Source organism: Castanea sativa, chromosome 11, assembly GCF_040712315.1.
Source record: "Castanea sativa cultivar Marrone di Chiusa Pesio chromosome 11, ASM4071231v1".
Classification (NCBI taxonomy): Eukaryota; Viridiplantae; Streptophyta; class Magnoliopsida; order Fagales; family Fagaceae; genus Castanea; species Castanea sativa.
The window spans coordinates 62564927-62577301 of NC_134023.1; the positions used below are offsets into that span (position 1 = coordinate 62564927).

Here is a 12375-nt window from a genome sequence, read left to right on the forward strand (position 1 = left end):
TAAACGAAAAAAATAAAAAGGGCTGAACAATGCTAGGGATAAAATTGTAGTTGAAACAAGTTTAAGCTAGCCGTTACAATAACTTTTTACATCATTGGCCCATGAAGGTTATGTTCAGACCTCACATGCATTGCATGCCAAAGGCTCAACTTCCAAAATAAAATAACCAAAGCAAGCTAGCTCTTTCCTTGTATTTTAGCATGAAGAATAATCTGGTTCACATGCATCAACCCATTTGCACCAGAAGTAACGCACGTTTCTCTGCACAACTTGAGCCCAATTTTCAAGGCTCAAATGCTAAGCTTCATCCTAATCTTTCAATCCAAACCCCTATAAAAACCAATTCTCACCACCCAATGGAGCAACCTACATATACACATACATTCAAACTTTCAAAGAGAAATAGATATGGCTATGTACTTCAATACTAACATCTTCCTTTTGGCTTTCTTCGCCATTATTGTGATTCTGTCCTCTAGTAACAATGTTGTTGGCCAAGATTGTCAAGGTGATATGCAGGGTTTGATGTCTCAATGTTCTTCTTACGTTAAAAAGGATGGTCCAAAGATAAAACCATCTCCACAGTGCTGCGATGTTATCAAGAAAGCAGACATTCCATGCGTGTGCAAGCGACTGACCGCGGAGATTGAAAAGGCGATTAACATGGACAAAGTGGTCTTTGTAGCAAATACTTGTGGCAAGCCATTGGTCCCTGGTTCTAAGTGTGGAGGTAAGAAACTCTTTTGCGCCATAAAACTCTTTATATATAGTGCCTCCACAATTTATGTGTCCCTTTTGCTCCATATGGTATTTCAAAATGAATTTTGTGTTTTGTGTATTTTCTAGTGACGAGTTGATAGATTAGCATGAGTTTGGATTAATTTTTAACCAAAGTATAACCATACTTTTTACAACCTTTAACAAATATACAAATAAGTTTTCAACAAAAACTTAATCCAAACACACATAACTTAACTTATTTTGACTTGTATAAAAAGGAAAATACGATTTTTGTTTTTGTAGTATTGGTTTGTAATGGTTCACTGAAGTCATTTTGATCTATGGCTTAAGTTGCTTTCGCTTTTCTTGAACCCAAAAATACAAAAATAAAAATTACAAAAGAAGTTGCTTTCTTATAGTCATGTGGATTGCATTTTGGTATTACATGTTTTGCTAATCTTTGGTTACATCTATTGCAGCTTTCAATGTCCCACCTGCAGCGTATATTGGATGAAGAGACTATCTGCAAATCTATGAACTGTAGCTTGTGTAATGTTATGGATGAAAAAAAAATGGCATAAGTTTGGATATGATCATATGCTTCAATGTTTAATAAATCTACATTCTCTTATGGATACTTTAAGTTTGCACGTATACCTAGTGAATATCAAATATCTCTAGGAGGGAATGATCCACTCTCTTGTGAGAGAAATTTAATATATTATCGTGTCAGACTCATTCCCTTACGAGAGATTCGATTATCATCATAACATAAAATAATTTCAGTCCAATTGGGCCTTTTGTTTTTTGTTTGTCAAAAACCTAGACCAAAATTGACTAAAAAGGTAGAGTGGACAAGCTGGTTCACCTGAAATCAATTAAGTTAGTATCAATTTGGATTACCAGTTTAGGTCCACACTATTGGGCTTACAATTTTCAGCTTTTGCCCAATCAATTTCGGGTCATATTAAAAAAAAAAAAAAAAAAATTAAAAAAAACTAACAGATAGTAGATTAAATTTCAATCAGATTTGAATACTGAGCAATCCCATTGACAACTATATCTTTATTACAATAGAAAAGAAGAAAAACAAATTAAGTTAATGAAATACAAAAGTGAAATTCAAGTGCATCAGTGCTCTTGGATAAACTGCATATATACTTCAAAAACAAAATAATTAAGTGCCTCACACCCTTTTTTTCATCTTTTAAGTGTACAATCAGTACAAAGTGGATTTTCTGAAATGTTGATATCATGCTGAACATAATACATGTTTGGATCACCATCATCAGATACCTCATATATCCAAACCAACAGGCAATGTTTAGCTATTACATACCTCTAGCTAGCTGACTGGCTTCATCCCCACTAAGTGCATTTGCCACCTCTAATGCTTGGCCAACTTCACCTTTGTAGCATCATCAACAACATCCATATCTTTGTCACTGCCACTGCCACTGCCACTATGTCCACTAGCACTGCATAACCCAATAGCCATTTAAAGTATGCAAAACAAAGCCAGTAGTAATTTGACCAACAACAATACATATACCAGAGAGAGAGAGAGAGAGAGAGAGAGAGATTGGGTTTTTTTAATACAAAATATTAAAATTATTGTAGTTACTGTTCGGTTCAGTCCAGTCCAACCAGTGGACTCATTGATTAGTTTACATGAATAGTAGTACTCTGTAAAGTTACATGAATTAGTTCACTTAGACTTAGTGGACAATGTAAGTGGGGTTTAAGAGTTAAGCAAGAGGAAACCCTCCTTACAAACCAAATTATGACATTGGATACGGTTTTTTTTTTTTTTTTTTTTTTTTTTTTTTTTTTTTTTTTTTTGTGGCTGTTGGATCATGCTGGGTCGACATTATTAACAAATGAGTCTATTCCATGTTGTCATGTGAAATGACTTGATTCATACAAATGAATATTAATTTTATCTTATATAAATTTTAATTTTAAATATAAATATTGAGTAATTACAAGAATTTAATAGCTAATTAAATAAATTCTTTATTCAAATTATAAACTTCAAATCATTTAATTTAAAAACAGGAAAATAATTAACTTTTCACCTAATTTTTCTTATATTGCGTATTTATAAATTTGGGTAGAATTTCATTGAGTTGAAATAAGAACTTTCGATCCAATACAACTTGTAGGGTTCGTGTCGTGCAGAGGTAGAGGTATTTAACTAAATGGCTCAACCTAAACTCAGCCAATTTAATAATCGTGTCGTGATTCTTTAACTCTAACCCAACTTGTTAATAAGACAAATTAACCTAACCCAACTCATTAAACACGCTTAATAAACAGGTTGTGTTAGGTTGAAGCAAATGTGACACAACCCATTTCAACTTGCTTAATATTAAATATAACATCCATCTAAAAAAAAATTTTGCATATACTTCAAGTCTTCAATCCATTTCAATTTCCAATTATGTCCCTCGTAGCTTTTTATAATTACTCACTTTTCTTTTTAAGTTTAAAATATAGGTTGGATATAAAAGTCATTTGACAAATCTAAAATAAAATGAATATTTATTTATTATATGAGTTAAACGGGTTGTGTTAAATGTCTCATTTCAGGTAAGGGTGTGTGCAGTTTGATCGGCTCGGTTTTTTCTCAAATTTGTTACCGAACTGATAGGGATCGATTTTGTCATAATTAAAACCGATACATACCGATTAGGGTCAGTTTTTCGACTTATAGCAGTGCGGTTCGATCGGCTCAGTTTAATTGGTTTGGTCGGTTTGAAACATTAAAAATTCTATTTGTTTTTTTTATATATAAAAAAAAATATGTTCAACCTATAAAAAAAATATGTTCAACAGAAACTTTATAAAAAAAAAAATCTGTTCAACTTGTTTACACAAAATTTGTTCAATCTGTTCAAAAAACAACAAAATTTCACAGAAACTTCATAAAAAATTTTGTTCAACTTGTTCACACAAAATCGGTTAAACTTGTTCAAAAAAACAGCAACAAAATTTGCTCAAATTTCACAGAAACTTCATAAAAAAAATCTGTTCAACCTATTCACACAAAATCTATTCAATCTGCTTGAAAAATAGAAACAAATCTGTTCAAATTTCCCAGAAAATTCATAAAAAATCAATGCAAACAGTAATGATCCAAATTGGCTCACATAAACAATCTGTTCACCCAAAACTTGTGCAAAAATTAATGTGCATTGATAATAGCTTAATTTTGCATATTTATATCATTGTTAGAAAGCATTATCATACTTATTTTGAGGTAATTCATGAATTTTATATTTGGTTTTGAAATAATGCTAAATAATTAATTTTATACTTAATTGGATTTTGTGCCCGTTTGTTTCAGCTTTTAGAAGCTAAAACGCGCTTTTTGAAACCAAATAAATAAAATGTGCGTTTGGTAAATTTTAAAAGTTGCGTTTTCTAAAAAAGTTACGTTTTCATTTGTAAATAAAAAGCACGTTTCGTGAAAGCAGCCCTGAGCTCCATTGTAAAAAAATGCTAGTGCGTTTCATGTTACCATTGCACAAATTTCCCAAAAACCCAATTTTATCCATTTGTTTATAACACAATTTTACAAAGGAACCCAATAATGAAATCAGAACCATAAAAAAAAACGATCTGACCCATTTATGCCACATGTCGTTGGCAGTGGGGAAGAGATCAAGCAACAATGGGGAGGAAGACAGGCGATGGTGAAGGCAAAGTAGATCAGCAAACGACGAAGGCATGTTGAGGAAGACAGGTGGTGGTGAAGGCAGAGATCAAGCACCGATCTGACCCATTCCTCCCTTTTGGATTTCCCCCTCTATCTTCGTTTGATGAGAATCAAATGGTGTGGTGTGTGTGACCTTTAAGTTTGTATGTTTTGATGAGATAGAGGGAAAGAAACTTGTAGACGAAGTAGTAAGAGAAAAAAAAATAAAAGAGAGAGAGAGAGAGAGAGAGAGCTTTGCAACAACTGGAACATTCTGGAGGAAGTGTAGGGGAAAAAGGGGAAAGAAAGAAAAAGAAAACTAGAATGTTCTGGAGGAAGTGGTAGGGAAAAAGGGGGAAAAAAAACTGGAATGTTCTGGAGAAAGTGGTAGGGAAAAAGGGGAAAAAATGAAAAAATGAAAAAAGAAAAAGGAAAAGAGAAGGGTACGTGTGTGGAGGAGAAAAAAAGAGGGGAAAAAAAAAAGAAAAAAAGAAGGAAATATGGATGAAAAAAAAAAGTAAAGAAATAAGGGAAAAATAAAATAAAGAATGAGAAATTAAAATTGAAAAATGCTATCACAATATTTTCAGAATAAATCTTAAGTGGTAGGTTATTATTAGTTAATATTGGTAAGAAAAAAATAATTTTTTGGAAACTTTGAAAGTTCTTTTTAGAATAATTTTTTAGAAAGTATTTTCACAATACTTTCACAATACATTGTCCTTTTTAGTAATTTACCACTCAAACCACCACTTTTATAAGTGCTAACTAAACACTCAACTTTTTCAAAAAGCATTTTTTCATTCCACACTTTTTGAAAACCCCACTTTTTCAAAAAGTCTAGTTTTAAAAAGCTGAACCAAATTCACCATTTCTTGCGTGAATCTGTCTTTTATAGGAGAATGGACTTAAGTAAGTGGATTTATACAAAGAAGAATGCTAATAAACTTTAAGTCCATGATGAAGTTAAAGAATGCCAACTCAATTAAATTTAAGTCCAATTAGAGTAAGGAATCAAAGGAAATTTGCACCAAATCCCAGTCCAATTCGGATTAGGATTCCAGCCTACACATCAATTAGTATATTTGACATAACTTTCGACTCAAATATCCAATGGAGATTTTTTAAGTTGGGCTGGAAAGTTAACTTAAAGGGCTACACCTTTGTAGTTTACTAAAAGTCCGAATTATGACGTTAAATGGGACAAAATTGTCGATTAAGTGAAGCCTAAAAATCTGGGATTTTCTCCAAATGAAAATTCAACTTGTAATAGGATTCCTTGACCTATTTAAAAGCTCTTTAGGGCAAAATTCATAGAGGCTAGTGCTAGGACTGGGGGTTGAACATAGAGAGTGCGGCTACTCTTCCATGACAGTTAGTTTTAATTATTTTTCTAGTTTAATGTTTAGTATTTTATTTTTGTGTTTTCTTTCAATTACTATGAGTAACTAAATTTATAATTGGGGCTGAGAATGAAACCTTGTTAAGGATTATCGGTAATATTTATGTGATTTGATTTTTTTCACAATAGTTGTTCTTTAATGATTTAAATTGTTCTTGCTTCATATCAATTGACTAAGATGAGATTCTAGATATGAGTTCAATCATGTTTTTTCTCATGATTTAGGATTTATCTTAATTAATTGAATTCTTGATTTATTAATTCTTGATTATAAAATTGGATATCGCTTGTGATTTGTCTGTCAATGGATACAATTTATTATTTGATTTTTAGAATTTGATATATCTTGTGATTTGTTTGGGTACGAATACAATTGATGATTTGATTTTATACTTAAGAAGCGAAGAAGAACATGTTTTAGATTTTTAAACATAAGTTTTAATGATGATATTTTCCATGATAACAAGATTGATTTCTAGATTATCATGTAATGGTTGGGAAAAATTAATGATCATAAATATATGCTAATATGACTTACAAGGTGAATTCCAAAACCTTAATTCATTCCCTTTGATTGTTTACATCTTTTTATTACTTTATATCTTTTGCTTAGTTTAACCATTTGCTTAATTTTATTATTTGCTTAGTTTATTTAATCTCAAAAAAACCAATTTTATTAAACTGGATTATGAATAATTTGGTTAAGGTTTAATTAATTTTCCTACGTTCATTCAAGTCCCTGTAGGTTCGACCTCGTTCTTGTTAAACTATACTTCGATACGATTCGTACACTTATGAGTTCTTTAAAATTTCACAACAAAAATCTGAGCAAAAACTCTAGGCAAACAATATTGATCCAAATGCAAAGTTTTTACACAGCAAACTGTCCAAACAATTTCACACATGACAAACAATCCAAATTTTTTCCTTTCATTCACCATGCAAAAATATTTTGAAATTACCTCAATAAGAGTTCAACTCTCAAAATACTATCATGTAGTATATAATATCATTAATGTCACTGTGTGTATCAGTGTCAATAACAATAAGTGTTAATGTATCTACTTAATAACGTATTACAGAACCATTCGTCGTTGTCCACAAATGTCAAAAGAAATATATACAAATTAAATTAGCATTTAGGCAAAAGAATGCTAATTGCTTGTATCATCAATGATAATCACACCCATGAATACCTAAATAACTACCATTAGTGAAAAGTCCACTAACAATAACATGTACAAATATAATCAGCATATAGGCAAAAAAATGATAATTCATGTAAGTACTTTGTCCAGTAAATCTGTGCACTATGCATCATTCTAGAACTCTTACAAGATACTAAACAAAACAAAATAAACACATGTTAGTAACAATAAAATTGTTATAATTAGCACAAACGAATGATAATAGCAAGTATACTTACATAATACTAACTACTAACTAACTCCAAGCAAAGAACAACACATCACTCATCATCATCTAACACAATGGTGCTTGGATCCTCCTCCATAGGTAATGGGCAAACCGATGCAATTTCTACAATCTCATTCTAAACAAAATGATTCTTAAGCATTGAGCAAATAAATAAAGAATTGATACATACAAAAAAAATGAACATATATATATTTTTACCAGTGTCAATCTCAAATTCATCCATATCCTCCACATCACCCATGCACTCCCGAAACTTTATTGGTCTTTTTTTTCTTTGCATCCTTCAACCAATTTTGGGTACAAATAAGGGTTTCAACTGTATTAGGAGATAGTGAACTACGGAATGAATCCAAAACACGCCCCTTGTACTAAAAGCAGACTCGGATTTAATTGTAAAGACATGAATAGCCAACACATCACGGGCAATTTGGGAAATGACTTGATATCTAGAAGAATTCATTTTCCACCACATCAAGATGTCAAAATCTTCCACATCAGGGTCCTCAGAAGATTCCAACAAATACCTATCCAACTCAGATTTACTTTCCACACTATCCTCATCCGCCGAGTGTTGGTTAAACCTATTATTATAGCTTTTAATGCAATTAAACAATGAAGCATTACCAACTCTTGGCCTAGAGTCCATAGACAATGAAGCACCACTACCACTACCACTAGAACTTGAAGATCCATTTTGACCTACTCTCCCCACATACAACGTCTTCTATGCGTCCCAAACCTTAGAGCTCATCGCATCCCCCTTTTCCTTTCCATACCACTCCTAAAACCAAAACTTGACATACTTCAATCTATACCTTGGGTCAAGAACAACAAAAACAAAAAGCATCAAGTTTATATTATTTGTACTTCCCCAATACTTATCATATTTTTTTTTTCATCTCTACCGCCATACTCCTCAAAAATGGATCTCCATCAACACTACACAACTATTGCAATTGATCTTCAATGCTAATTAGCTCATAGAAGTATGTATTAGAGGTGACAAACAAGGACCCAGAAAATCTAAGTGTTGCCTCATAAAATATGCCAAGAAATTTTACCAAGGTCTTAACATTTTCCCAATCAAGATAGTTAGGAGGACCAATGGGCTTTTTCCCATTTCCAACCACTTCACAAAAATAAAGTTTGTAATGTCCATCCTCCTCTTTCAACCTATCAAATACTCTCACAAATTTCAAAGCACAATCTAACATGAGATAAGTCGAATTCCACCTTGTTGGCACATCAAGGGACAACAAACATTTGGCTTGAATTTTCTCATTTACAACACATTCTTGAAACTTCTCAAACCAATCTATACCTTGGGTCAAGAACAACAAAAACAAAAAGCATCAAGTTTATATTATTTGTACTTCCCCAATACTTATCATATTTTTTTTTTTCATCTCTACCGCCATACTCCTTAAAAATGGATCTCCATCAACACTACACAACTATTGCAATTGATCTTCAATGCTAATTAGCTCATAGAAGTATGTATTAGAAGTGACAAACAAGGACCCAGAAAATCTAAGTGTTGCCTCATAAAATATGCCAAGAAATTTTACCAAGGTCTTGACATTTTCCCAATCAAGATAGTTAGGAGGACCAATGGGCTTTTTCCCATTTCCAACCACTTCACAAAAATAAAGTTTGTAATGTCCATCCTCCTCTTTCAACCTATCAAATGCTCTCACAAATTTCAAAGCACAATCTAACATGAGATAAGTCGAATTCCACCTTGTTGGCACATCAAGGGACAACAAACATTTGGCTTGAATTTTCTCATTTTCAACACATTCTTGAAACTTCTCAAACCTTGCGGGAGAAGCTCTCACATATCGCACCACATTCTGAACCTTGGCAATTGATTCATGAATGGACTTTAACCCACTTTGCATTACTAAATTCAAGATATGCACACAACAACGCATATGCATGAACTCACCACCCAATATGCTACAATCTCTTTCTTTTGTTTTTTTCTTCACATAATCAATTGCCACATCATTAAAGCTAGCATTATTCGCAGTAATTGTAAACAACCGGTCTATACTGCACTTCAACAAACATGACTCAACCGCTCTACCTATGGTGTCCCCTTTATGATTAGTTAGGGCAAAAGTTCAAGATTTTCTTTTAGTAAGTCCAATCCCCATCAATGAAGTGTGCAATGACTACCATATAGTTCAAGTTTTGTATGGACGTCCAAGTATCCGTTGTTACACAAACTTGTTGCCCAACAAAAGCCCTTCTTAAAATATCCACCTTACTAGAATAAATCTTCATACAAGCCCTTGCAATGGTAGTGCGATGGGGAAAGACAAAGTTTACTATGATCATCCTTGCCAATGCTAACCTTATCCTCTCTTCACTATAATTTGCAATCACTAACATATTTGAACCACTTTCATCTTCTCTCTTAGCTTGGAAAGACAAAGTTTTTTGCTTATCATTACGGGGAAAAGGCCACTTTTTACACACCTTCATGTGTTGCAACATGCTCGAAGTACCATTTGTCTTACCATGACAATTATATTGATTTTTACAATACTTGCATTCAAACCTAGGCTTCTTGGGATCAAGACCAACTAACTTAATGAAGTGTTGTCAGACTATAGATGGGTTCTTACCACCTTGTTTAGGTGACAATGGGGAAGTGATGCACCAAGACCAATTGGTGCTACAGGTTTAGGTGGATTAGGGTCAGGAGGAGGTGGGTTAGGGTCCCTAGGGGCACCAAATCCAAGCGGAGTATCGACATCCATCTAATAAAAAAATTTCCAACTAACAAAAAAACAAAGTTTCCACAATAATGGCAAATTATAATTTTTCCAGTAAATATAATATCAAATAGCTCACTCTAAATCACTGAATGTCACAACCAGATCCAATAATAACAATAACTAATCAGTTTAGTTACAACAAGGCAACAATAATAAACTAACAATCATTAGTCATTACTCAACAATTCATGTCACTGATATTAACAAGGAATTCATCATATTATTCTCAATATAAATATAAAAATAAAAGTTAATTATATATATATATATATATATATATATATATATATATAAACTTAAAGCAGTTGTTACTGTGTACTAAAAATTTAAATGAAAATGCTGAATATAATGAGTGATTAGTGTTTAGTGGTTACCTCTCAATGAAGGATTGAAAGCAAGAACTCTCTCAATCTCGTCTCCTTCAAAAATTAAAATGCTGAAGAAAAAAAAAAAAGGTTAGTACTTACTACTTAGTAGATTGTGACACACAAGTGCTGAAAAATCGAAGAACCAACTCAAGGTATCAACCAATAAAACACAGTGAAAAACCAACTCAAGATATCAACTAATAAAATTTTTAAGTAGAACATAATTCGAGTCTTTCAATATCCAAAATTTCAAGCTCCAAATAACCACTATTGTTCTGTTTCCGCCAGACAATATCCAAAAAAGAGAGGTGAGGGAGGAAAGGGGCTTATGGCTTACCAGTGGTTTGCTGCAAGCCCGCAGTGAGCAGGTGACTGTGAGCGCCTGTTGCTGCTACAAAGGCTAGCCGAGCCGAGCGACGAGAGCTCAGAGGCGAGGCGTTAGGCCAACGAGAGGCTAGAGGCGAAAGCCACAGAGAGAGAGCGTTAAGGGTTATGAGAGAGAATAAAGTGAATTTATACTTAGGGAAATCTGAAAACTTAGCATAAAACGGTGTCGTTTTGTGCTTTTTTTTTTTTTTTTGATAATACCCAATACAACGACGTTTTAGTAAAAAAAAAATTAAAATAAATACTCGGTAAACAACGTCGTATCCATTGGATTTGAAAACTATATACATTCAACAGTTCGTTTCGGCAAGAATCGGTTTCAGATTTCCTTCTCCGATGTCTGCACCGCACTGGCATTAGAACTTCATTCGCATTCCAATCGCTAGCATCGGCTCCGTTGGTCAATGGCAGTGGTGGTGCGGGAAGGTCGGTGCTGGTCGGTCTTGTCGGCTCTAGTGCTGCTTTGCACAGTCCTAATTTCGGGATGACATGAATAAATTAACGTGTCAAACGTATCTATTGCGGGTCACGCAGGTTGACTTGCTTATGACACGTTTCTTATCGTGTCGCGTTCAAGTCGACCTGTTTATGACCCAAACTCGCTAAGACCCAACCCTAACTCGCAAAAATCCGTGTCAAGTTCATATCGTGTTCGCGAATTGAATTGAACATTGACACCCCTACTTGTATACTAATATTTTATGTAATTCAAGTCTTGTCAACGTGCTTAATAAATAATTTGGTTAAGATTGAAATATTTTAATACAACTATTAAATGGGTGGGTTTTTTTAATTTTTTTAAACAGAAATGAGTGGTATTAAGGCTAGGTCATATATCTAAACACTCTTATATTAACATGACATGAACAAGATCTAATAAAACAAATTGCAACCGCTCAATTTTTTAATTTTGTTTCAGAAATATTTTTTCATGCAATATTTTGTTTTTCTTTTTTTTTTTACTTCTCCTATTAAGGTAATGATTTTATGTATGTACTGGTAGCTTCTAAGCATATGCTCATGCGCATACTTAAAAGCTCTTTTATTTTTTTTAGTAAAGATTAATAATTTGTATCTATTATAATTTAAAAATATTTTTTTCATTTTTCAAACAAATAAAAATAATAAACTTTAGAGATAAGTAGTAACTGTAATTTCTTTTTCGAACATGAATGGAAAACAAAATCCTAAATTTTAGGAGTTCTTTTTTTAATTCAAAATGAAATTTGTTATTTAATATTTATGACCATATTTCTAAATAAAGTTACCATTCTTTAATAAAGGTATTTTTGAATGAAGTTCTAGTGTACTTTTATGTTAGAACTCATTTTCCTCTCCTTGTGTGTACTTGTTTCTCAACCAAAAATATAAAGAAATATATAGAATAATGTAAGGATATTTTTAATATATATTAAAAATTTAAAATGTCCAAATAACTTAACATTTAATGAGAATACCGGCCCTAAAAAAAAATCGGAATACCCAAAAAAAAAATCCCAATATAAAAGTGTCTGGGTCCAATATCATCTTGCCACGTTCACACGGCCTAAAAAAGCGCCACCAAACCTTAGGTTC

General features: G+C 32.7%; 1 protein-coding gene across 1 annotated transcript; it reads left to right on the plus strand.

Annotated features, from left to right (window-relative positions):
* The first annotated feature begins 364 nt into the window (after positions 1 to 364).
* Positions 365 to 1289, plus strand: LOC142615273 (male-cone protein 1-like). Its single transcript, XM_075788008.1, has 2 exons — positions 365 to 730; positions 1200 to 1289. Exons 1-2 carry the CDS (start codon positions 409 to 411, stop codon positions 1232 to 1234), a joined length of 357 nt encoding a protein of 118 aa, XP_075644123.1. The 5' UTR covers positions 365 to 408; the 3' UTR covers positions 1235 to 1289.
* The last annotated feature ends 11086 nt before the right edge of the window (positions 1290 to 12375 follow it).